This window comes from Carassius carassius, chromosome 42 (assembly GCF_963082965.1).
Source record: "Carassius carassius chromosome 42, fCarCar2.1, whole genome shotgun sequence".
NCBI classification, from domain to species: Eukaryota; Metazoa; Chordata; class Actinopteri; order Cypriniformes; family Cyprinidae; genus Carassius; species Carassius carassius.
In genome coordinates, this window is record NC_081796.1 from 22503952 (window position 1) to 22529725 (window position 25774).

Consider the following 25774-nt stretch of genomic DNA (forward strand, 5'->3'; position numbering starts at 1 on the left):
CTCTGCATTTCATGCTCACTTTTAAGACATTTCAATAGAATAATATATACACACACACACACACACACACACACACACACACATATTCAAATAGCATTTTAGCACATTGTCTATTTTGATTTCTTAAGAGGCGCAAAGCAAGTACGGTTATTAAAACATAAAACATTTAAAAATAGTTTAGATTAACCATAAATTCATTTAAGTAATGAAATTAACAAATAATTTCGAAAAGTTCTAAATAAAATGTACAGACACAATTTAACAGCCAAAACAAATAATCTGTGTAGAGACACTCCCACCGGTTGTGGTTCTCAAAGTCCTGTTTCGTAATCTACTGCGCATGCGCCTTGTACCGTCAGAGGGGTGTCGCAAAAGTTAATCTTTCAAGAGCGGATCAAAACAGACGCTTTACATTAGATTCTGGAGACTCTTTTTGTTATTTATGACAACATTTTTAACAGCAAGCTTCACAGCATCGAGGAGACTGAAACAGAGTAAAAATAAACCAGACTGAACCGAAACTAGTAACACGGTTACGCAGTCAGACACCGACTACTCAAGGTAAAATAATACTCAGACAGTTTTTAATGCCATTAAATCGAGATCCTTAGGTTACAGTGTTGCTGTAGTTAACACTATTATTTCCAGAGGTGGGTAGTAACGAGTTACATTTACTTCGTTACATTTACTTGAGTAATTTTTTGGGGTAACTAATACTTTTCGGAGTACATTTAAAGATGGGTACTTTATACTCTTACTTGAGTAAATATTGGGGGAAATATCTGTACTTTTACTTCGTTACTGTGGGCGAGGCTCCTCTTGTTACTTTATCTTAATGCAATAAATGTTATAAATGCTTCAGTTTATTCCAAACGCGCCGTCTACTTTTCTCTGGGCAATGAACGATGCCCATTCGCGAATGATTCATTATTTTGAGTCAATTCTGTTCAAAGGCTTGATCAAACCAATTGGCAAACGAGTGAATTGGTTCATGAATCAGTTTGAATGAGTCGTTCAGTTCCCTGCCGTGCGCGCTGAGCGTCTGAAGTGGTTCACTCGGAGTTGTAACGTTTAAGAACATCAGCAGCGTTGAAAACGTGGCTGGAACTGCACTGAATTGAAATCTGCAAAGGCTATTATTTGCTAGCGATGGACATCCTTATTAGATGAACACAGCGTGTGCTGTCTACTGTTCAACAGGTAATAACTTGGGCTACATTCGATTACATTACACGATACCACTGTGACATTAGTTTGTTGTATGTGTGTGGCTCATAACAGAGGGGAGTCAAGTTGAATGCAGCTTCCAAAAGACAAAAAATAGCCGATTAAGATTTTATTAATTTTAATACAGTCACACCGCAGCGAGTACGATCAGCAAGTCCAGCTGCTAAATTCAGATCTGTGATTGCTTGCTGGCGCTGAGCCAGAGATAGATGCGTTTTTACAGCGCTGCGCATTATAACAAATCACACATGATTCTTTTGAGCTTATTAAAGCATTGGCCAATCAGAGGTGTTCCGATGAGTCATCGCTAAAATGCCGGTGCTTCCTTCACTCGCTCCTGACTGAATACCTCTTTCTGGCGAAATGGCGAATTCTCTCGTCAGAAACAACAAAGTGCAGATGTGTGTACGAATCTTTAATTAAGATATTGATTTCACAGTGTTAATAGTTTCAGTGATTTTAATGGAAGTTTCTGAGAGTGATTGAAATCTAGACTGTCAGTGAAAATGATCTTTAATAATGTAAATGTTATTTGCTCTTTTTCTGAACAACGAAAGATTAGTAGCAATATTTATATCACATTAACTTTCAATGTTAAATTCACATTTAATATAAAGTCAGTCGTATTAAAAATATGTTATGGCATGACCCCTAAATCTGTTACTTAAGTAAACAGACAGGGTTTTATAATAAATTACATAAATTGGAGTAAAGGCTGATGAAATATATACATTTATACACGCACACATACATTACATACATTTTATCTATATATCTAAATAAAAATAGGCTCAGTATATATGACCCAAAGTAACTAGTAATTAACTACTTGAGTAGATTTTTTATCCGATACTCTTTTACTCTTACTCAAGTAACTATTAAAGACTAGTACTTTTACTTTTACTTGAGTAAATATTTATAGAAGTACTTTTACTTTTACTTGAGTACAGTTCTTGGGTACTCTACCCACCTCTGATTATTTCCATAGCCATATGAGTATAGCATGACGGCATAGCAGATTATGACGTCATGGTAAAGATGTGTCAAACATTAGGGAAATGTCCATGTGTTTCATATAACGTTACATATTTACATATGTGTTCCTTTTTTCTTTTTTCCCCCATTTTTGTTTGAATTATATATATATATATATACATATACATTTACATTACATTTACATTTACATTTAATCATTTAGCAGACGCTTTTATCCAAGGCGACTTTACAAATGAGAACAATAGAAGCAGTCAGGTCAACAAGAGAACAACAACAGTATACAAGTGCCATGACAAGTCTCAGTTAGTCTAGTATAGAACGCATAGCCAGGTTTTTTTTTTTTTTTTTATTAAATGAAAAGACAAGATACATACATATATATGTATATATATATGTGTGTGTGTGTGTGTGTATTGCTTAGATTCTGCTTAGCTCAATGCAAATAATAACAACTTATTATACTTTATTTAAAATTTGCTGTTTGTTACTGCATCAAAATGTACTAGGGTAATACAATATTTATTTTGGATATATGCCAGTTATTTTTTTTTTTACAGTACATGCCCCATGGTACAGTATTTTGGGAAGTACCTTGTAGTTTATGTACATACCATAGTACACAAATATGCTGATCATTTAGTACAAAGTATTTAGGAAAATATAGTGTTTTATTACTATTTGATACTACCCTACTTTCAATATGGGTAAATAACTTCAATAAATGCCATTTCACTTAATAAGCACCTATTAAATGTCTAACAAGTAATGACAGAACTGATAATACTGTCAGTCGAGTTCTCCATTCAAGAGTTTCCATTCTTCCTCCCACACAGAATTGCACAGTGATTCCTCACACACCTTCTCTCATGCTCAAGGTTTCTGATTAAATGACTGTGGCCTACAGCGTACACACTTCCTTTTGCATGAAAACAACATCTATCAATCACACTACTGTATAATTCACACTTCAAGTAAGATTATACACTAAAAATATTATTTTTATTTTGATTATATGCATAGTATAAAGTAAAAACTGGTTAGCCACTTAAATAAACTGATATATTATAATGATAACACTTTACAATGAGGCTCCATTTGTTCACATTAAAATAAACTGACAATGAAAAATACTAGTGAAATCTTTTTAAACTCCGTTAATGTCTGTTTCAACATTTACTAATACATTTTTCTAATCAAAAATGTATCTGCTTTATTCATACAACCCGACCTAACACAAACTAAAATGAATGAGATTAATAAGCACTGTCGCAAATGAATTGTTCATTTTAGTTCATGAACTAATGCTAACTGATAAGACCTTGTTGTAAAGTGTTACTATTATAATTATATTTATTTGTTTGAATTTATTCCAGGTGATGTGGAACTTAAAATTGTATTGAAAAGAAATATATAATGTAAAGATAACCCTAATATGTTTATATATATATATATATATATATATATAGAGAGAGAGATTTAGGTAATCTGTGTGAGCAGTTATGTTGCAACTAGTTGCAAGTTGACTTAAGATGTGCAGTTAAAATAGTGCTGTTTTCAGTTGTTCATTTAAATTAAATAGGCTTTAAAAAAGAAAAAAAAAAGAAATGTATTATTAATAAACTACTATTCATAATGAAGCATCATCAGAAACACTAAAAAAAGCCATTATTGATTGTGAACTATACAAATTGTCATTCTATACCGTAGCTACAGAACTGGTATGACAGAATGTTTTCGGACAAGCTAGGTTGACTGAACAAATAAGTAGCGTGGGAAACTAAATCTTACTTTGTCACATTATTTATTATATTATATTAACAGTTCATGCCTAGGTGCTAAAAACTGGCCCTAATAAATTAAATCAATAATATATCAGTATTATATATAAGTACATAATGCAGTTTGGCATATTTAAAAAGTAGTTTCAGAGACCACAGCATGAAATGTTATCAAGCACAAAAAGAAATACAGAAACAACTGGATTGTTCCCAATATAACTGTCTACCAGTTTGTGGCATATAAATTGCTGTTATTGCAAATGTTTTCAGTTCTCATGGCACATTCATCAAGTTTCCATTTAATGTTTCCATGTAAAAAGATCATTCCAATGGCGGTGGCGTGTGTGACCAAGGTGGAGCTGACAGTCTCCTGTGAAAACCTGCTGGACAAAGATGTGGGGTCTAAATCTGACCCACTGTGTATCCTGCTCATGAACACATCTGGAAACCAGTGGTTTGAGGTCAGTTCAACTGTTGTTTGTTGTGCATACTGTTTAAATGTATATGAAAACGCATGTTTAGGAATCTGAAAGTGTTTTTTTTTTTCGAAAGGTCGATCGCACTGAGAGGGTTAAGAACTGCTTAAGCCCAAAATTTGCCAAAAAGTTTGTTGTCGATTACTGCTTTGAGGTAGTTCAGAAGCTCAGATTTGGCGTTTACGATATTGACAATAAAACCATCGATTTGAGCGATGATGACTTCCTCGGCGAGTTCGAGTGTTCGTTGGGTCAGGTAAGACAATCACATATCCAAAACATCCATGTTTTGAATTCATTTTTCCTGCATGACATTGTCTGATGTGTTTTTTTTTTTTTTTTTTCAGATTGTTTCCAGTAGCAAGCTGACGAGACCTTTGCTGCTGAAGAACAAGAAGCCTGCAGGAAAGGGAGTGATTACGGTGAATGGCCATGATATTTCACATTATATTTACTTTAGATGTGGTTGCTTGAGAATAATATTTTTGTCGTATAAAGAACACCAGCTTATTGTGGATATATTATATACTATATATATAATTCAGTTTATATATATTTCTATATATATATATATACTGTATAATATCTCTATTTAAGATGTCTGTCAACCAATTAGAATCAAGGATTCAGTTTTGCCGTGTTATAACAGCAGAAATTTGTACATTTATATTCACTTCAGATCAGTGCAGAGGAAATCAAGGACAACAGAGTTGTGAATTTTGAGATGGAGGCCAGAAAACTGGACAATAAGGTAAGACATGAGATGTAATTTTGTTCATTTGCTTTACTTTTAAACTTTAAAATGCATTCAGCATGGTTACTACAGGGAAAAGTATGGAAAAGTACTAAGGAATTTGATTAAAGTAATTTCCAGGTCTGAAAAAGTATGGGAAAAAGGAAGCAGAGTATGGAAAAATATTTGCATTTCCAGACTTTTGCCCCATTTATTTTTTTTTTATAATAGAAATTTAAGAATTTAATGAAAATAAGTTTATCATACAAGAAGTGACAGAAGTTTAGTGATTCTTTAGTAATTGTCAAACACGACTAGTGCACTTGGTGCATGGTGCACTTTTTCATTTTGCATTTTGGGTTTCTTTTCACGATATTCTTAGCACCATATAACATAGTCTCCAGGACCTTTGCAAAAAAAAATATGCAGACTTTTATGTGCACATGAGAAACCATTACACTTAGCATATAGGACAATACATAATGAGCCTCCTATTGTGCCATCACCCATTTCTCATCACCCATTTCTCAGTGTGGTTTTTTGGCCACCACAGAATATGCGTTAGAGACCTAAGGTCTTGAAATTACATACTGCCTTAAGCCACATTTTGAACACAAAACCAGTCTTTTTTAAGTGACCCTTTTACTTGGTAAATAGGACAATGCACACAGCCATATTAAACCATCATCCCATTTCTTGTCATGGTTTTTCTGCCACCTTGGACATATTAGAGGTACTACTATAAGGAAAGCCCAATTTTGAGCAAGTAGATCTCTATAAATTCATGTGCGTCCATGCTCTTGCTTTATTTATTGCAAGATGGCAGTGATGCACAAAGGAAATGGGTTATATAAAGCTAGAAATTGTGTGGACATGGACATGTGAATAGTTTCCCATGGACATGTGAGTAGTTTCTCAAGGCACAATAAAGTTTCTTGTGTGCATAAAAAAAGATAATATTCACCAATAACGATATATATATGTGACAGGCTCATATCGGCAAAACAATATATCGGTGGGGCTCTACAAAAATCTACTGAGAGCTTTGGAAATTTGTGTCTTGGAAAAGTATGGAATACTTTCTCAAGGCACAATAAAGTTTCTTGAGTGCATAAAAAAGATAATATTTACCGATAACGATATATATGCAACAGGCTCATATCGGCTGATAATATCGGCAAAACGATATATCGGCTAAATTTGGGTTTCCTTGCAGGATTTCTTTGGAAAATCAGACCCCTACCTGGAATTTTACAGGCAGACGGAAACAGGCTGGCAGCTTGCTCACAGAACTGAGGTGTGTGTTGTGTGTTTGCATGTTGATTACCATATTACCATACATATATGGAGTAAACTCTGTGAATGATTGTTGTTAATGTTTATTGTGAATGTTAAAGGGATAGTTCATCCAAAAATGAAAATTCTGTCATTAATTACTCACCGTCGTGTCGTAGGCTGTAAGGACATTGCTAAAATAGCCCATGTGACATCAGTGGTTCAACGGTAATGTTATGAAGCTACAAGAATACTTTTTGTGTGAAAAGAAAGCAAAAATAATGACTTGAATCATGGTACCCTCATGAACACGTGGTGAAGTCTGAGACGGAAGAGAAAAAATTGTTGAATAAAGTCATTATATTTGCTTTCTTTGTGCACAAAAAGTGTTCTCGTAGCTTTATAACATCACGGTTGAACCACTGATGTCACATGGACTATTTTAACAATCTCTTTACTACCTTTCTGGGCCTTGAACGTGGTAGTTCTGTTGCTGTCTGTGCAGGGTCAGAAAGCTTTTGATTTCATCAAAAAATATTCCGATCTTGTTCCAAAGATGAATGAAGGTCTAACAGAATTTAAATTTTTGGGTGAACTAACACTTTAATGGCTATCTTTCATACCAGGTGGTGAAGAATAACTTGAATCCTTGCTGGAGGCCTTTTAAAATCCCTCTACGATCTCTGTGTGCAGGAGACATGGAGAAACCAATCAAGGTAGGGTTTGTGGTTATTGGTTGTTATAAAAAGTTATTTATCAGCTCTCAGTTCCCATATAAAAGTGTCATATAAAAAGGTTGGCCTCTTGGATTAACAATCCGTAATTGTAATTGTAGAAGCTATTAAACTCTGGCCTAGCTTTGGCTTGGTGGACAGAGGGTTGTTTTGGTGGCTTACAATCAGTGTTCATGACTTTGTTATTTTTCTTGCAACACACCTTAAAGGGAAACTCACTGTCAAGAAAAGAGCAGGTATTTTTCATCAGAACGGCTGCTTCATTTGTAAATGTATGTTTGTCACTGAATAGCTGCTGGTTTGTCCTTCATGTATCAGTCGACGGAAGCTATTCCTGAATTGGGTAATTGTTTACCATTTTCATGTGTTGAACCCTTTAGCTTGATGAAATAGAGAGAATATATAAAATATCAAATAAATGAATAACATAAACATATGTCAAATTATATTTGTAAAATAATAATAATTAAAAATAAATCAATTGTTACTTTTGAACTGAATAAAATTCGTTGTAATTATAGAAATGTTTTTTACTTATAGAAATATATATTTTTTATTTATTTTGTATTACATATTAAATATAGTTAGAAAGTTCAGAATACTGTTAATTACTGTATTTCAGTAATAAGTCATGGAGTACAAACTAAAAATTTAAATGTTAAGTTGTATGTAATTAATTGTAATTTTTAAATGTTTTATTTTAAGTTCAAAACGTTTTTAGTTTTTCTGCGTTACAATGATAATGTAACTTAGAATACTGATACTAATACTAAGAATACTGCTAATAAATGTATTTCAAATGATGCTGTTTTCTCAGAAAGACTCCTAGTGTCCTAGTGAAGGATTCAGAGAACACACTGCTGCTAGAATGTTCTTTGACAACAGGTTTCTTCATATATCTAACCTCATGAAATGTGTGCTGTGGAGATGGCAGGGTGTGCAACATCTTTCATTCATCTACTCATGTAGAGTTCTCAAGTTTGGTGTGCTGTTTTGGTGGTGTCTTACCAATTTTCAATGAAGAGAACCATAGACCACCTGTGCTATGGTTCTTCATTTGGTGTACTTTTTTTTGCATGACCTTTCTAAATTCCCCTCTATTTTACCCTTCAGCCTCATTCACTCCAGATCACTTCATGCTGTATTTTTCAACCCTCTCTAGGTTGAATGTTACGATTATGACAGCGATGGATCTCATGATTTGATAGGGATTTTTGAGACCAATATGAAGCGTCTGCAAGAGGCCACTCGCACCGCTCCGGTGAGATGATCCTCAACACACTTTTGATTTCAGTACCTGATGAATGTGTGAATGTTTCTGAACTAAAGATGCTGATTTGTGTCATGCAGGTAGAGTTTGAGTGTATAAACAGTAAGAAGAAACAGAAGAAAAGTTATAAGAACTCTGGAGTAGTGATTGTGAAAGTTTGTCAGGTATTCTATCACATAAAAACACCTTTCTGATTACATTCTCAAAATTCATTACACATGTTTCAATGCAAACGTTTCTGGACTTGATTGTATTTGCTGTCTCAGATTACCAAGGAATACACCTTTCTGGATTACATCATGGGAGGCTGCCAGATAAATTTCACTGTAAGTTCTACATTCAGTTGTAAAGTCTAACTTTAGCTAGGCAGCTTCTCTGGGCCCATTTACACTGGGTATTAGCATCTGTTGGTTACTATGTGTTTATTTTCCCAAACATTAATTTTTTTATGTAATTTATTTTCCAAATGCAATATATTTGTAATGACAATATATACTGCATAATATATATTATAAAAAAAGTATTCTAATACAGCAAGTGTGCCTATGAATGAATTTCCTTCATGTTGGAGCAATATTTTATTATATGTATATTATAAAAACTATTATAATTAAAAAAAATGTATTCTAAAACCAACAATAATTTAAAATAAAAGTTATATTTACAATATAATTAATACACTTATGTATGGATTATTTATTTATTTATTTTATTATTAAAACACATATTGGGTAAGAATTATATTTTCTGACATACCATGTATTAATGTTGGAGCTATATATATATATACATACATACACACACATATTAACAATTAATTAATTGATATATAAAAACATTTGCATAGAATTATATTTCATGACATTGCATATTCTGTATCTCTTCAAGTCCTTCATGTTGGAGCAATATTCTATATGTATTTTAAGACAGTGTATATTTAATATTTATTATAAAACACTAATAATACTAAATGATAAATAAAATAAACAACATTTTTGCTTTAGGAAAGTTAGTTATTTTAGTTATATATTTTGATATTAATATTGCTTTACTTATTATTTATAATATATGAAAAGACAGGCATATTTGGATATAATTATATTTGCATTTATTACAATGTTGCTTCATGTTGAAATAAAAAATATGTTCTAATATAAATGCATTTTAATTTTATTTTATTTATGATGTATAAAAATACATTTGTAGAGACTAGATATTTTGCATGCATTGCCTCTTTATGATTTAAATTCCTTCATGTTGGAGCAGTTATTCATGTCACACCCATGTGGTTCTCATCTTTCAACTCTTCAAGGTGGGCATAGACTTCACTGGGTCAAATGGTGACCCCAAGTCACCTGATTCTTTACATTACATCAGTCCTCAAGGTGTGAATGAATATCTCTCAGCAATCTGGTCAGTTGGCCTTGTGGTCCAGGACTATGACAGGTACAAAGGCACAAGGAACATTTTTATTCGTCATACAGTATAAAAAATAAAAAAATACCTGGTCTGAGGCTTTCTTTCATGTCCTGTAGTGACAAAATGTTTCCTGCATTTGGATTTGGCGCTCAGATTCCACCTACTTGGCAGGTAAATGAAATAACATGTGCTGTTGTTATTGTGACAAACTCCCAGAAGCCTCAATTTATTACTTTTATATTTTTTCTAGGTGTCTCATGAGTTTCCTCTCAACTTCAATCCCACAAACCCATACTGTGCAGGTATGGTACAATAACAATATCAGTTTTAACTGTCCTCAACCCTCTGTGCATGACAGGAAATGATGTGTATAAACAGGAAGTTGTATTTCTCTTCCCATAGGTGTGGAAGGTGTGGTGGAGGCCTACAGGATGTGCCTTCCTCAGGTCAAACTTTACGGCCCTACGAACTTTGCTCCTATTATTAACCACGTGGCTCGTTTTGCACAGCAGGCTTTACAGCAGAACACAGCATCGGTGAGGTTCAACTCAAACCCAGATATATGATGCACTGATGCGGGATGTCTCTCTGACTCTGTCCCGTATCTGTTTCAGCAATACTATGTTCTGCTGATCATCACGGACGGAGTGATCACGGACATGGATCAGACGCGTGGAGCCATAGTCGCAGCCTCCCACTTGCCCATGTCAATCATCATTGTGGGCGTAGGCAAAGCCGACTTTACAGACATGGAGATTCTAGATGGAGATGACGGGCGACTTAAGTCTATCAAAGGAGAACCGGCCGTACGGGACATTGTGCAGTTCGTGCCCTTCAGAAAGTTCCAAAACGTAAGTGAAAAACTGGTCTGGGAAGTTTCATACACAAACTAATTTGGGCTTGCTCTTGCTTTGACTTTTTGGTTTATATTTTTTTGTTTTGCCGCATCCTGTAGTATTTTCACCGCCATTTGAAAAAAAGAGAACTAATTGGAGTATCATGGACTATCGTTCATATATTAGGGCTATATGTTTATTTCGAACATTTTATTTGCATGTTCGTGGAGGTCAAATTTAGAGATGGGGATTGCAATTATTGATTTAGGCTGAAATAAAATAAAATATAAATATTAGTAGAAAAAAACACTACAATTTGCAATGGCAACTAACTAAAATATGTTTAAGTGCTACTTTAAGTTACTAAAACTGAAATAAAAATAAATGAAATATAAAAAAAAAAAATTATAATACAAATGATGAGTGCCTAACAAAAATACTAAAATTAAAATGAAAACGTCTCGGTTACGTATGGTAACCCTCGTTCCCTGAAGGAAGGAACGGAGACATCACGTCGGTGACCAAAGAAATTGGGATATCGCTTCAATATTCAATCCAATTCAAGTTTATTTGCATAGCCTTTTTTACGATACAAATCATTACAAAGCATTTTTACAGAAAATTACGTTTCTACAATATTTAGTGGTAGCTTGTGGTGACTGTCAGTTTGTGCGCATATGACAGGATTTTTCAGAAAAATGTATACAAGACGTAGTCAACCAGATGAACATTATTAACAGCAATTATTATATGATGCAATCACACTTGTAGCAATATTTGTTAGTTCTGTTTGTTGATTCAGGGTTAGTAAATCCCATGGCAAAATAGAGAGACAAATAGAGACATAATTAACATAGCTGCTGTTCCAACAAAGTAAAATTTATTAGTTTAACTCAAGCTAAAGAATAAGAATGCGCATTTGATCAGATACAACTGCAGTCACAATTTAAGAGATACATTATTCGAATGCTTGGCGAAAGAGATGCGTTTTTAATCTAGATTTAAACAGAGAGAGTGTGTCTGAACCCCGAACATTATCAGGAAGGCTATTCCAGAGTTTGGGAGCCAAATTTGAAAAAGCTCTACCTCCTTTAGTGGACTTTGCTATCCTAGGAACTACCGAAAGTCCAGTGTTTTGTGACCTTAGGGAGCGTGATGGATTGTAACGTGGTAGAAAGCTAGTTAGGTACGCAGGAGCTAAACCATTTAGGGCTTTATAGGTAAGTAATGATAATTTGTAACAGATACAGAACTTAATAGGTAGCCAGTGCAGAGACTGTAAAATTGGGGTAATATGATCATATTTTCTTGACCTGGTAAGGACTCTAGCCGCTGCATTTTGGACTACCTGTAGCTTGTTTATTGACGAAGCAGGACAACCACCTAGAAGTGCATTACAATAGTCCAGTCTAGAGGTCATGAATGCATGAACTAGCTTTTCTGCATCAGAAACAGGTAACATGTTTCGTAGCTTGGCAATGTTTCTAACATTGCCGCGGCCACCATATGACCCAGGAGCCTCTGAAAGAGTTTCAGTGAGATCACTGTCCGATCTCTGCCCACAGCAAACTGAATCTCATAGCTGAGGCTGATGGTCTGTAGAAGCCAGTGAGACGGGTTGGGCAGTGCTGACCAGGCGTTTAGAAACCGTACAAGCGGGACTAGCGTAACCACAGCCATTCCCATGGTGTGGAAGCGAGGTGGAACCCAGGCACCCAACTCTATAAAATACAATAATATTATATAAATAATAAATGCTGTTGTCCCAGACCTTAACTTTGTCTAAAAACTTGTCATGTATCATTTGTGCTATGATAGACTGTATTATTATTATTGTTATTATTATTATTATTCATTATTTTATAATTATATGAATATAACATAAATTATTATCTAAGTTATATAATCTATATTATTATTATACATTATCTTAAAATTATGGGTAATAATAACGGCTAAAAACTGCCATTTGTCACAATGATCAAGTGGAAGTAATCCAAATGTTCATTAAATGATATTCTGACAGAAACGTGAATGATTTTCAGTAGCTAATCTGTAGCTGACCTAACATAACATGAGTGCAGAATACGGTTTTATGTTGTCTTGTAACTAACACTATGAAGCTCAACCAATTCCACCCACTTCCACCATCTCTGACCTTCTTCTGCTGCTCAAAGTCAGAAATACAATGAATATCATTTTCTCTCTCTCTGTAGTCTCCTAAAGAGGAGCTCGCTAAGTGTGTTCTGGCGGAGGTTCCTGGTCAGGTCGTCACCTTCTTTAGCATGATGAAGCTCTCGCCTCCTAAATCAAACACTCCCGTGGACTCTCCAAATGGGCCAACACAGAACTGAAGGACCTGCTAACTTCCTTCATACCACATACAACTCCACAACTGGACATCACCAACCTGCTAACTGTAGGCTTTCTTGAAGAGAAATATCACTAGATACATTTGGTTTATTGGTTTAAAATTTCAGTTATAAATTTTTTACTTTTCAAATAAATTTTTTTTTCTGCCAAATGATCTTGCAATGGTCTATTATAGAGCTTGTTTGGACTCAAGTATCCTATTCTAAATGATCGGTTACTGAAAAAAATCAGTACTAACAGTGTTAGTGTTCCAGTTATGTCAACAGAGTACAGCAGTGGTGTGAAGGCCTTTTTTTATCTCCAATGTCATTCCCACTAACTCCTTACAATTTTTTTTTAATCATTATTATCTCATACATTTTTTTACATGTCATTATCTTTCTTTATATCTTATACATGTATAAGATTTTCTAATCAGTGCCACACAAAGTAATTTCTTCATATATCTAATGCATAATACCATATTGATCACATTAATGTGCCTGATTGTTTAAGTTGCAGTTCCTATACTTCCTTTATGACTACAATGCACATAAAGCTAAAGCCACTGAGGAATGGTGCTCAGATCTCAATCTGTACAGATGAAAGCCATAGATACTGACGTCTGGATAGGCCAGTCATTTATCAGCCAGTTATGTGCCTGAATGCACTATGCATAACTACATTAATAATAATAATATGCCAAGATAATCAGCTTTTTGGATCAGTATTAACCGTTTTAAGATGCAGAAAAATATTGTTTTACATTTTAATCACAATGTCTGTAATAGCACATTGTGCTTAATTAGTACTGAGAGGAATATATTACATCATCTTAAATGTAGTTTAAATAAAGCAATTTTTATCAGATACAGTATCATCATATTGTAATGTGTCAGCTAAGCAGTGTATGATGTTTTACTGATAAGTCTTGCATCTGTATGCTTGTAGCATGCCTTGTTTCACATACAGTAAATAAAACAGTGGAAAGTGGCATTGTTAAATTTTTTTGCAATATTATTGCGATGCAATTAATAAAGAAAACAATGAAACTGTATATATTAAATATTTTACTTTATTTACAAATGGATGGATGGATAGATGTAAGGATCGATGGTAAAATGGACAGATGAATGGAGGGAGGGATAATGGAATGTTTAATGGATGGTATAAATGATGGATGAATGGGCGGATGTAATTTTTCAATTATTTTTTTCTGCTGCTTGAGCCTGCAAGAAAAGAGACATGTTATTAGTTCAGATTTCAACTATTTGTATAAAAACTAAGAGTTGTTGGTGTTTTTATCTTTGTCAAATCCACTTCCAGACATATAGTGCATTGCATGTGTGTTTGCACCATTATACCACTCATCAGATCATCACACACCCTGAGTTTATCCAGTAATCCTCCTTTCCCAAAGCCTCCAAAAGCACGTAACATTTTCGGAGTGGGTGGTTTTTGCCCGAACATTGCCAATCCCTTCTTCTTTTCTCCTTCGTCTTTGACAGGAGCAGTTTTGCCTTTGGCCTTCATCAGTTTCCTGAACATGGAATGAATCATCTCTTATTGTAGCTACTGCATTTAAAATCTATTCTTAAAGAGTATGTTGCACGACCGTGAACCTCTGACTCACCGTCCCTTCCTGGCCAGCACCTTCTGAGACTCTGGGTAGTGAATCAGGATGTCATTGAGATCTTTCTTATCCAGTACGAAGAGGTTGGCGAATCCATGAGCAGCTACATTAGCAGTTCTTCTGTTTCCTCCATTGGCTGAAGACTGTAGCAAACTGGGGTCGATTATAAACACAAAAGTGGAAATGTCACATTCATGACGTGTCGCTATAAAGGCAGCTTCTCATTTCGATAGCTCACCTGATCTCTCCAAACACACAGCCTGCCTTCAAAGTCACAAACACAATCTTATTGTCCGGCCCACCAATGACCTGCACCGCTCCGGCCTTAATGATGTACATTTCTTTTCCAATGTCACCCTGTGGAAAAAACAGAAGAGGGAAGATGTGATGTGCTTGGTGTCTATAAATAAAAGCCAATATAACTCACCTTCTTGCATACAAAGTCTCCAGGCAAATACACAATGGACTTTAGCCTCAATAACATGTCCACAAGCATCTGGTTGTCACAGCCCTGCGATGAAAAAAAACCCCACAGAAGCATCAACCAACTGACCATGTGCAGCTCATCACAATCTGTTTCCTTCCTAAAATCAAACCCACCTTAAAGAGGTCGATCTTTTGGAAAGTTGCTAGGTTGATGTCCACAGCGATGGCTGTTCTCATCACCAAAGGCATCTGTTCCAGAAGCTCGGACTCGTCTGAGGAGAAGCCAAACTTTAATCAGCAGGACCCTGCTATTCATTTCCAATCTTTGTTACATGTAAACTTAGATTTTACCCAGCATGCCCTGGGAGTCCCATGTGTAGTTGTACCAGGTGCGCACTCTGGTTTGAACCAGCTTGGGGATGTGGTTTGAGACCATGTATTCCACACATGCATCCATAGATGCACGGAAGTAGGTCTGGCTGGCAGTAGCTGCTCCAATGACATCTCTCATCTGTAACGTCAAAGATGAAATATCTATTAATATTTTCATGTTAGAACCAATAAATGATAAATGGCTGATTCTATACTAATATACTATACTATAAAATTCTGTACTTTTTAAATGACATAATACTAACAACTTAAATGGTACAAGTGAATTTAGGCATCACAATATTATATTGTACAGCAAGAAAATGTATATTAATTTTGATATTCATTAAAGATTCCATTTAGCATTGTAATAAAAATTATTATTATTATTATAAGAATTACCTTTTTTTTATTTTGCACCATTATTAAAATTAAAATATTGCTAAATTGATAATAATTTCAATTTTGTGGCCAATAACTGAAAAATGTACAAAACTAAAATCATATACTACTTTGTCTAAATAAATTCAAAATAAAACACTGAAAACTTAAATAAATCATTTTAATGTACAGCATGAAAAATGTATATTTATTTTGGGATTTATTAAAGATTACATTTAACATTGTTGTAAATTTACTAGTGTTACTGCTGTTTTTTTTGTTTGTTTGTTTTTTGCTCCAATATCAAAATTATGTCCAATACTGATAAACCAATAATTATTTTTATGCTATGGTTGATAACTGACAAATGGATGATATTACAATACTACTTTTATGAATAAATAAAAAAAACAACAAAAATAAATTAAAGATACTATAACTATAAGCAAGCGTTAGATGATAGTAAAGGTAATTTAAATGTAAAAATAGCATAAATCAGCCTACACAATAATATTTCCAATATAGGCTACATAAATGAAAATAAAAATATTAATTAATTATCTCAATATCATCTGTAACATCTGGTAAAGCAGTGGCACATCCTATCTACTGTACTTAAACAATAGGAGCGCCATAACAATAAATCAGCATGGTTCCTGACGGAACTGGATGCGGACTATGATACGATTGGCTGCCTGGGATTAGGGGTGGAGCTCATGATGTTTACATCATCAGATCGTGTACCTGTCCAATCAAACTTGAGAAGACAAAGACACCAACAAAAAAGTTTGCTAACTGAAAGGTGATTTCAAAAACTGTGTGAGGCTCAGGGAGACCACCAATGTTGATCAAAGTCCGCACGGCAAAATAGTAACTGCGCAAATACCTGGGAAAGAGAAAGAGACAGTAAAATTTAGCATGTAAAAAATAAAAACATCTTGCAGTCATATACAGTATGAGTCCATATTAAAGATTCAAGCATATTACAGCATCAAAACCGCAGACATCGAACCACTGAGCAAAGCCAAGGCCAAGCAAGAAACCCAAGTGAAGAAAAAAAAAAATTCAAAACTGAGCCAAAAAAACACCAAGCGCTTCAGGAGCATAAGCTTTAGAGACAAAAGCTTTGGTGACAAAATGTCTACCTGGCCAAGAATGATGGACAAAAATAGGGCACCAAAAAAATAGTTGGTCATCTGAAAGATCTGACCGAACATGGTCTCGGGGAAAGGAAGTTCTGCGATCATCAGGAGGGATTTCTCTGCATAGAAGAAACACCTCAGGTAGCTATGAGAATGTGGAAAAAAAAAAAATCCCTCAACCTGCAATTATTGCAAAATAATTTAGCATTCACATGAATTGTGAATGGGAAAAAATAATATTACATAGCAACTTCATTCCAATTCTGTTTTGCCAATGGTGCGGAAATGGTATACTTCACCTTTACAAAAATAATCAAATCTGAGTGAATCCGAAGTGTGGATGGAATTACATACGCGCTGCCTTGTCCGCTGTAGACCCATTTGGTTTTGCCGATCCCCTGGTACTCAGATGCCACGTAGTAAAGACATGCGTTGAGATGAAGAATAAACATCAGGTAACCAATAGTACGAATTACTCTTTAAAAAAAAAAAAAGAGAGAGATTTATGGTTACGATGATTTATAACAAGGGTCCGGTCCCAAATAGAGACCATCAAACTTTTAATCCTGTCTTTGAAATCTTGAATTCTAGGTAGCAAACAGGAATGCTGAATTTGAATTAAAGCATGCAGTATTACAAAGCAATCAAGTAAAAAAAACTTCAAGTTCAAAAGAAATTTGCCCAAAGTCTTCAAAATGAAGCCAAACATCATTTAAATTCCTGTGAGGTTCCAACTCATGAATTGAAAGGTTGTCAATTCATAAATTTCCTTTTTTTTTTTCATCCCTGATAGAACCATGTTAGCCAGGTCAATTCATAAGATTTTGTTACATACCTCCAGATGTACGCTTTGGTCATGATTCCTTCAAGACGGTCACTGAACTCAAAAAATGCTTCAGACTTCAGACAGTAGCAAACATAAACAAGACAAGGTTAAGGAAAATAAAATCAGATCATGAATGATTATGCATCTCATAGCCAATCACGCCAAACGTGAAACTGCAGTGTTCATTACCTTCATCAAACGATTGATCCTGAAAACGGACTTGAATCCAAACAGGAAATATAACAGGTCCGAAGGCAGAACAGATAGGATATCATTCTGAAAGCACAAAAAAAAATTCCATGGCTTTCGATTAGGAGAAAAAAAAAATACTTTTTGGATGGTGAAAGTCAACTGAAATATCTGCAGTACCTGAAACTTTGATGATCCTCGATATTTCTTTTTAATCACAACTCTGTCATACTGAAAGAAATAGATAAAAAATTGGAAGTACTTATTAATAGTATTCATTAATATAACTAAAATAAACTATCAATCAACTTTGTTCTTTTTTTTCTTACAATGATGTCTCCCCCTTTACAGAACTGCAGTCGTGGCTGGAAAACAATTATGTCGATGACATAGACGATGTCAGCAATGATGTCCAAGGTGAACCACAATGGAATGACCGCTGGGTCGTGATATGGGAAGGCCATACGGACTGGTATAAACCACAGGTTATAGTTGAAGGCAATGGTCACCAAGCTTAGCCAAGCAATGTACTTGCGGTCTGGTAAAAAGCACAAGAAAAGAGAAGAAAATATAGAAACGTGGTAATCTTATGCCTGCATATTCAGATGTTAACATATTAGCATGTAACCTGTGAAAGGATCGATGGAGGTGCCCAGACTTTTGTCCACTCTGTTCTCGAAGGGCTTCAGCAGAAAATCTACACAGGTGCATTTCATTTTTGGGCAGATGGACAGCTCTTTGGCTGCCTTGTCATCTTTTTTCTCCTCCCTTTTTTCCTCAGGCTTGTCTTTTTTCTTCTCCTCTTCTTCTTTCTTCTTCTTCTCCTCCTCCTCTTTCTTTTTTCTCTCCGCCTCTTCTTTCTTTTTCTTCTCCTCCTCCTCTTTTCTTTTCCTGTCCTCCTCTTCTTTTCGCTTCCTCTCCTCCACCAACTTCAAGTAGTCTTCTTTTCTGAAGACGGGTGCTGGAACAAACAAAAAACACTTTTTAAGTCACCTCTTACTCGAGACTGTCATGCGGCTACTACCTGTCATATTATTACATTATTATTTCAGCTGTCCTTAATCATTAATTGGATTGATTTGTACTCACTGACAGGAGGACTGAACTCTGGAGAGGATGCATAGGGGTCAATGACTTTTTCTTTACACTGTTCAGTCCGTTGCCGGTACTGCTGAACAATCTCGATGAGATGAGCATCAAAATGCTTGCTTATCACAATGGGCCGGGACTTAGGGGAAGGGGCCTCCTCACTATAACAAACAGAAAGAGAATAACACAAGGTGAAATCAATAAATTAAACATATATAATAATATATATAGGGATGGGATGGTATGAAAATTTAATATCACGATTATAGTGACTAAAATTATCACGATTATCAATATTATCACGGTTTTGTTGAAACGAGATAAAAGTGTTCAAAAATAGTTGATGCTCACACTGAAAACATTTCAGCAAGTTTTATATTTAATAATCAACAAACAACTAATAAAACAAGCAACTCTATGCACTTAATTTAAAGAAAGATTAAATTCTGTGGCATTTCCTTCCTTACAATGAAAAGTGTAGAAGCATAGAAAAGCATAGAAAAGTCACTGACTTTCGCCATTCCTTCTCGAAAAAAAAACAAAAAAACATTGTGCGCTGCGCTTGCGTCAGACTGTTGCTGGCTGGACATGATTTAATAGCGAGTTATTAAAACCGCGATAATCAAACACGGTTTTAATGATAATTCATTTTTAAACGATATTACTAACCTTCAGCACATTTTATCACGGTTATCGATAAAACCGGTTATCGTCCCATCCCTAAATATATATCACAATAAAATGACATTTGAAATCCTCAGCTTCCAGAAACTCTCATTTTAGCACCCTTGCGCTTATAATGAGACATTTAAATCACATTCATTTCATTCTACCACGTATATGCTTTTAAGTAGGTATTTTTACGCTGCTGAAGGTAGGCTATTCACTGGACTTTTTTCAGTTCATACAAAATAATTTGTTTAAATTACTTGTGATGACTGGCAGTATGACACAAATGCTGAGAGAGTTTACCTTTTTGTCCTTTAGTTACTTTTACAAGAGCTGAAACTGTTGAGCTGAGTTGTCCTTATATATGCTGACCTCTGCTGGTCATGATGGCACATTACAAGTGTAAGTGAAGACCTAGTGCAGGGGTACTCAAATATAAACTTGAAAGGTCCACTTACCAATTTTCCGTTCAGTCCGAGGTCCACAAAGGTGACCGTCAAATTCCAAATACAGAACTCCAACAAAAAAAAGGCATTCCCCAAAACTTTTGAACTATTCACGAAAAAAATTACATGGTAGAACTTTTAGTGTGAAAGGTGACACTTTCTTTGTGCCACCAGTTGTTTAAACTTGGGCATAAAAGGTGTTAGGGCCAGGCGGAGGCACTGATGTAAGTGTTCATTGGTGAGTGTGCTGCGGTAAGCATTTTTCACCATGTTCATGGTTGAAAAGGCAGATTCACAGCAGTATGTTGAGGGAAACATTGTGAGAATCTGAAGGGCCATCTTCTGCAGCTGAGGAACACCTGCTGCGGTAACCATCTTCGTCCAGAAGGTGACAGGGTCACAGTGAGATTCCTGCAGTGCTAGGTTTTCTTGGAGCTCAATTAGCTCTGTTTGCAGAGAAGCAGCATTGGCCCATTGGAAGACTTTCGTGACTTCAGTTGAGAATTCTGCAACATTTTTGACAAGAAATGGGTTTTCAATGCACAACAAGACTTGTTTTGCCAGAGGGAAATCTTCAAAGCGAGTTTGGAAATTTTTAATCAGCTTTTCCAGGAATTCAGCATATTTGTGATGATGATGTTTTCCTGCAGTCTGATCCAAAAGTCTTGGAAAGTGAAGCAGGTCCTGCTGTAAGTCACATTTGAAGACCTCCAGCTTCCTCTGGAAAGCACGGACAGCTGACATGAGGTCACACACTGTGGTGTTTTTGCCCTGGAGCTTTATATTAAGGTCATTGAGATGGGAAGTAATGTCGGTTAGAAAAGCAACAACTTCCATGTCTTCTTCATTCTTCATGAAATCCACAAACGGTTTGGCCTTTGCACTCTTCTGATTCAATAGAAATGTCTCCAGCTCTTTCCGCAGTGCCCAAAATCGCTCCAGTACCTTGCCTTTACTAAGCCACCGGACATTGTTGTGAAGGAGCAAATCATCAAATTTTGCATTCACCTCTATTAAAAATGAGCGCAACAAACGATGTTGAAGAGCAGAGGATGCTCTTAGATAGTTGACAAGTTTCATGACTGTTGTCATTACTTCTGAATACTTTTCTCCAAGGCTGGCACATAAAACCATCTTATGCAGTGGTATGCCATGAGGTCAGGGTGGTGAGCTCTCAAGCGTGACACCAATCCCCTCTCTCTCCCAATCATACATGGTGCACCATCAGTAGCAATGGAAACAACATGCTTCAAGTCTATCTCTCTATCTCTAAGCATCTGTGTCACTGCTTCATAAATGTCATCCCCTCTTGTGTGTCCTTGGAGGTTTGTGAGACCCAAAACATCTTCATGAAATCCTCCCTTTTCTTCATCAAAAAATCTGACAAAGACCATGATTTGTGCATTGTCTGTGTTGTCTGTGGATTCATCCACAGCCAAGGAAATGAATTTGGCTTTTTTAATAGCAAAGCTAAGTTGTTCAAGCAAATCATCAGCAAGTATTTCAGTTCGTCTTGCAGCAGTGGAATCAGAACAGGGTATTTGGCTTATTTTCTGGATTATTTCATCCTTTTGAGTGCCTTAAAACAGAGCAGTCACCACTTCACTCATACACTCCTTGACTATTTCAGCATCAGAGAAGGATTTCTTGTGTTTTCCCAGGACCCATGCTACTCTTAGTGAGGCTTCCGTTGCCCGCTCCTGTTGTGTGGCTGATCTAACTATTACACTGCTTGTAGCTTCATAGGATGATTTCAGCTGGTTTAATTTTATGGTCCTTACCTCTGAGTTCTGAGGGTAATTTTGTTCAAAATGTGCATGCTTGGTTTCATAATGGCGTTTTACGTTACCACTTTTAATGATTGCTACCGTCTCGGTGCAGATTAAGCACATTGGTTTTCTGCTTCCCGCGGGGAGCACGAATGCATATTTTTCTGTCCACTCACTCAAACTCGCGGTTTTCAAAATCAACTTTTCTTTTCTTATCAACGGCCAAATTTGAGCACGCCATTTTCACTTTCAGTCAGCAAAAAAGAAAAAAGAAAAAAAGGTCAGTTATCGATATTTGCACTGCTCGCAAATGGTGAGAATGCCCGTTCGCCTGCCCGCCTGGCCCAGAAGATATGATCGGTAGATAGTGACGACGTTGCTATAGCGACGCTGTTACAGCTACTGTGATTGGACAAAGATGAAGCAGCCAAACCGAGTAGACGCCTCAAAGATAAATAGCGCGGAAATTAATTTGGATTATGATTAAATTAGCATGTTCTTTATCTTTAGCAATATCTTTCAAAGAAACAGAAGGTCTGTCTTATCAAAACAACAACAACAAAAAAAACATACACATCACCCTCAATTAGATTCTGCTCCAGTGAATGTAGATATATTTTGAGGATCATATCCATCATTAAACCACTGTGGCATTCTTCTTCACTTTTGCTGTCAGCTTTATTTTTGTTTTCTAAACTTAAGCAGCTCTAGAGATCTTCTTATATCAAATGCACTGTAAATCTTGTAATCTCCTCTCAGCTCCTGGTCTCATAATCTTCAGGTCTCTGCTGCACACTCTTGGATCTAACGTACAGTGTTCGCACTGATGACTGACTCACATGCTGTTCTGTCACTTACTGTGAGTCCTTTCCAAGACAATGAGAGTCTAGATGAGTAGCCTTGATTAATTAAAGCATCTTAAGAGCGTCGTAAGAGGGGTGCGATGCTCTGTGCGAACATGGGGTGCTAAATAATAAAACAGCAATACAATTTAGACATAAACCACATACAATGCAGGCCAGGAGCGAGGCCCAATAGAGGTACGACAGTCCTGCACTTAGGACATCAAGACTTTCTCTTGGCACTATCATAGCACAAACAACAATTTAAAGTTATCGTGAAATTAGAATCAACCCTGTTTATTCGTTTGCTGTCATACATCTAAATAAGTTCACACCAAACTGCAACATGATCTGTCAGGTAAGGATGCTTCTGGTATATAGTTTACCCTTCGGTAGGAGGCTGGCCATTGGCTGGGTCTGCAGGTTTCTCCTCTGGTTTGGAGGCTGGTTCTGGTGCTGCAGACGGGGCCGCTGGTTCTGGTTTTGTGGCTGGTGCTGCTGGTTCTGGAGCTGGTGCTGAAACCGGTGCTGAGGCTATGAAGAAAAAAGATATTTAAAACTTTTGAAACAACTGAAGAAAGATTCGGGGGAACAGATGGACAAGCGACCACTGCAGCAGCTCACTGACCACCACTCATGCTACTGAACCCATAAAAAACACTACTGCAAGCAACCTGTCACAGACTGTAAGAATTATTTCAAATGCCTCTCATCTGGAAAATATCTTCCACAGGTGCTTGCGAAATGAATGATGAGATCATTTAGTGGATAATTACAATGATAACAGATGACTTACCAGGGGCTTCATCATCTTTCTTGCCTTCATTTTCCTTGTCTGCAGGTTTTTCTTCCTGCCGGGTGCAGAGATTAATCATTATCCCAGAGCACTTTTGCAGTTAGAAAAACATTCTCATAGATGACGCACGGTGGCTTCTATTATTTATAGATTGATGAGCTAAGTTGTCTATTTCAGTCTTTAAGTTATAACTTTTAAATTTTTATATTCTTCACATGGTTTTTGAGATGAAAGCAATACCAAAAATGTTTATAAAGTGAAGCAAAATATATAGAATTTTCAATAATGATTACAATAATTACTTTATATATAAAGTATATATATATATATATATATATATATATATATATATATATATATATATATATATACACACACACACACACACACACACACTCACGTACACACACACTAACTAAAAATAAAACTGAAATAAAAAAATATACATTGTAGACATATTTAGACTTTATTAACATACAAAAAAACAATAAATAATAATAAAACATGACCAAATTACAAAAAAAAACGAAAACGAAAACGAAAACTGAAACAAATATTCAAATATTAAATAAAACTATAATAGTATGTCAATGAAACTAAAATAACAGACAAAATAATGATAAATGTTTCATATTATTTAGAATATTAAGTACTATTTAGTATATACTATATACACATACACATTGTGTATCTAAAACTATATACACATTAAACATACTACACTATGTTGTATGAAACATTTATTCATATAATAAATAATTCAAAGCATTTATCATTATTTTTAAGCAAAATTTTTAATCCCATATTTAAAATGATAGCTGAAATGTTAACAACATTTTATATGGTATTAGCAAAACATTGTTAATCGGTTACCTGTGCATGAGATAAAAAGCAGAAATCTTCATAAAGTGCATTAGTACCTACCTTGGCAGGGGCCGGAGCAGGAGTTGGTGCAGGGGCCGACCTAGAGGCGGAGGCCGGGGTGGGACCCACACTTGGACCCCAGAGGATCTTCTTCAGCTTGCTGAACATGGCTCAGTGGCAGGCAGCGTCTGAGAAGATCTGTTGTGTTTCTCCTTCTTGTGTGACCACGGCTCCAGTCCGGCCAATGTTGCTGCCTGATGCAATTAGCACTTTTAGACCTCTAATACCCATCTGTAAACAGACCTCAGAAGTGAATTCAGGCCACAATACATCACAGTGTCTGTCAACTGCAGAGTGAGTTCACACCCAGAGCCACAGATTTGATATATACTTTAATATGTCATTGTTGTACAACTATATATTTTATCGTTTTAAGAAGTTAGAAAAATATATTAGCAAAATGAGTCAAAGTACCTGTTTCTGGTCAGTATAAACCATAAACATATGTAGTTTGATTCACAGTGTGTTTCCATGCCTTTCTAAATCTCCATACAGTTCAGAGAATAGCAGCAAACTGTCTTCAAGCTCTGAACAGATTTCACTGGTGGACCTGTGAGCTGTGCTGGATTAGTTTGGCAAGTATAGAGCGGTTGACCACTTACTTAATTAAACCTCATAAGCTTTTAGTCCAGCTGGGGGGATTTACTGTTGTGGTTTCACAGCGAACAGACGAGGCTAACAACAAGAAGAAAAGATGTCTTTGATCTTACCGGCCTTCCATCTCTTTATTCTTTCTCTTTTAAAATTCAGGACGGAGCCATTAATATTGTATTTGTTGTTTCAGTGGTTAAAATGAGTCAGGAAAGAGTAGAATAGCTCTTTATCTTTTATTATTTAAGGATGTGCTCATGAGTCATTGGTAATCCTTATTTGTTATTGGCCATTATAAGGTTAGGGCTAATTAATATTTTAAAATTAGCTTTTATTTTTATATTTTTCAATTTTTATTTTAATTTGAGATTATTTTAATCATATATTTATATTTTATATTACAATTTATAATACAAAATATTTTAATAGTTGTAGTTAACAATAATAACCTTGATGTGTGTTTATATACTGCAGGGGTTCTCAACGGTGGCCCTGGAGGTCCACTTTCCCGCAGAGTTAAGCTTCAACATACCAGAACAAGCTAATCAAAGAAAGTTACAGGCAGGTGAGTTTGGTCAAGGTT

The 25774-nt window shown here is 35.6% G+C and overlaps 2 protein-coding genes across 3 annotated transcripts; one reads left to right on the plus strand and one right to left on the minus strand.

The window, feature by feature from the left end:
* Positions 1-348: 348 nt before the first annotated feature.
* On the plus strand, positions 349-14089 carry LOC132124220 (copine-3-like). The gene is made up of 16 exons (XM_059535137.1): positions 349-561; positions 4322-4462; positions 4554-4733; positions 4825-4899; positions 5157-5228; positions 6427-6507; positions 7112-7201; positions 8382-8480; positions 8570-8653; positions 8756-8815; positions 9802-9935; positions 10025-10079; positions 10159-10210; positions 10311-10444; positions 10523-10759; positions 12961-14089. Exons 2-16 carry the CDS (start codon positions 4331-4333, stop codon positions 13096-13098), a joined length of 1623 nt encoding a protein of 540 aa, XP_059391120.1. The 5' UTR covers positions 349-561; positions 4322-4330; the 3' UTR covers positions 13099-14089.
* Positions 14090-14153: 64 nt separating this feature from the next.
* LOC132124219 (cyclic nucleotide-gated cation channel beta-3-like) lies at positions 14154-25138 on the minus strand. Of its 2 annotated transcripts, none has more exons than XM_059535136.1 (19): positions 25015-25138; positions 24601-24831; positions 23677-23731; positions 23267-23408; positions 19155-19315; positions 18694-19026; positions 18395-18603; positions 18246-18296; positions 18066-18152; positions 17886-17950; positions 17405-17527; positions 16653-16794; positions 15507-15666; positions 15330-15427; positions 15157-15240; positions 14968-15086; positions 14730-14882; positions 14483-14636; positions 14154-14325 (listed from the first exon to the last, which is right to left on the minus strand). In XM_059535136.1, exons 2-19 carry the CDS (start codon positions 24706-24708, stop codon positions 14299-14301), a joined length of 2271 nt encoding a protein of 756 aa, XP_059391119.1. In that variant the 5' UTR covers positions 24709-24831; positions 25015-25138; the 3' UTR covers positions 14154-14298. The 2 variants fall into 2 exon arrangements, with proteins under 2 accessions (XP_059391119.1, XP_059391118.1); XM_059535135.1 differs by having other exon boundaries at positions 23267-23414; positions 25015-25137.
* Between the last annotated feature and the right edge of the window lie 636 nt (positions 25139-25774).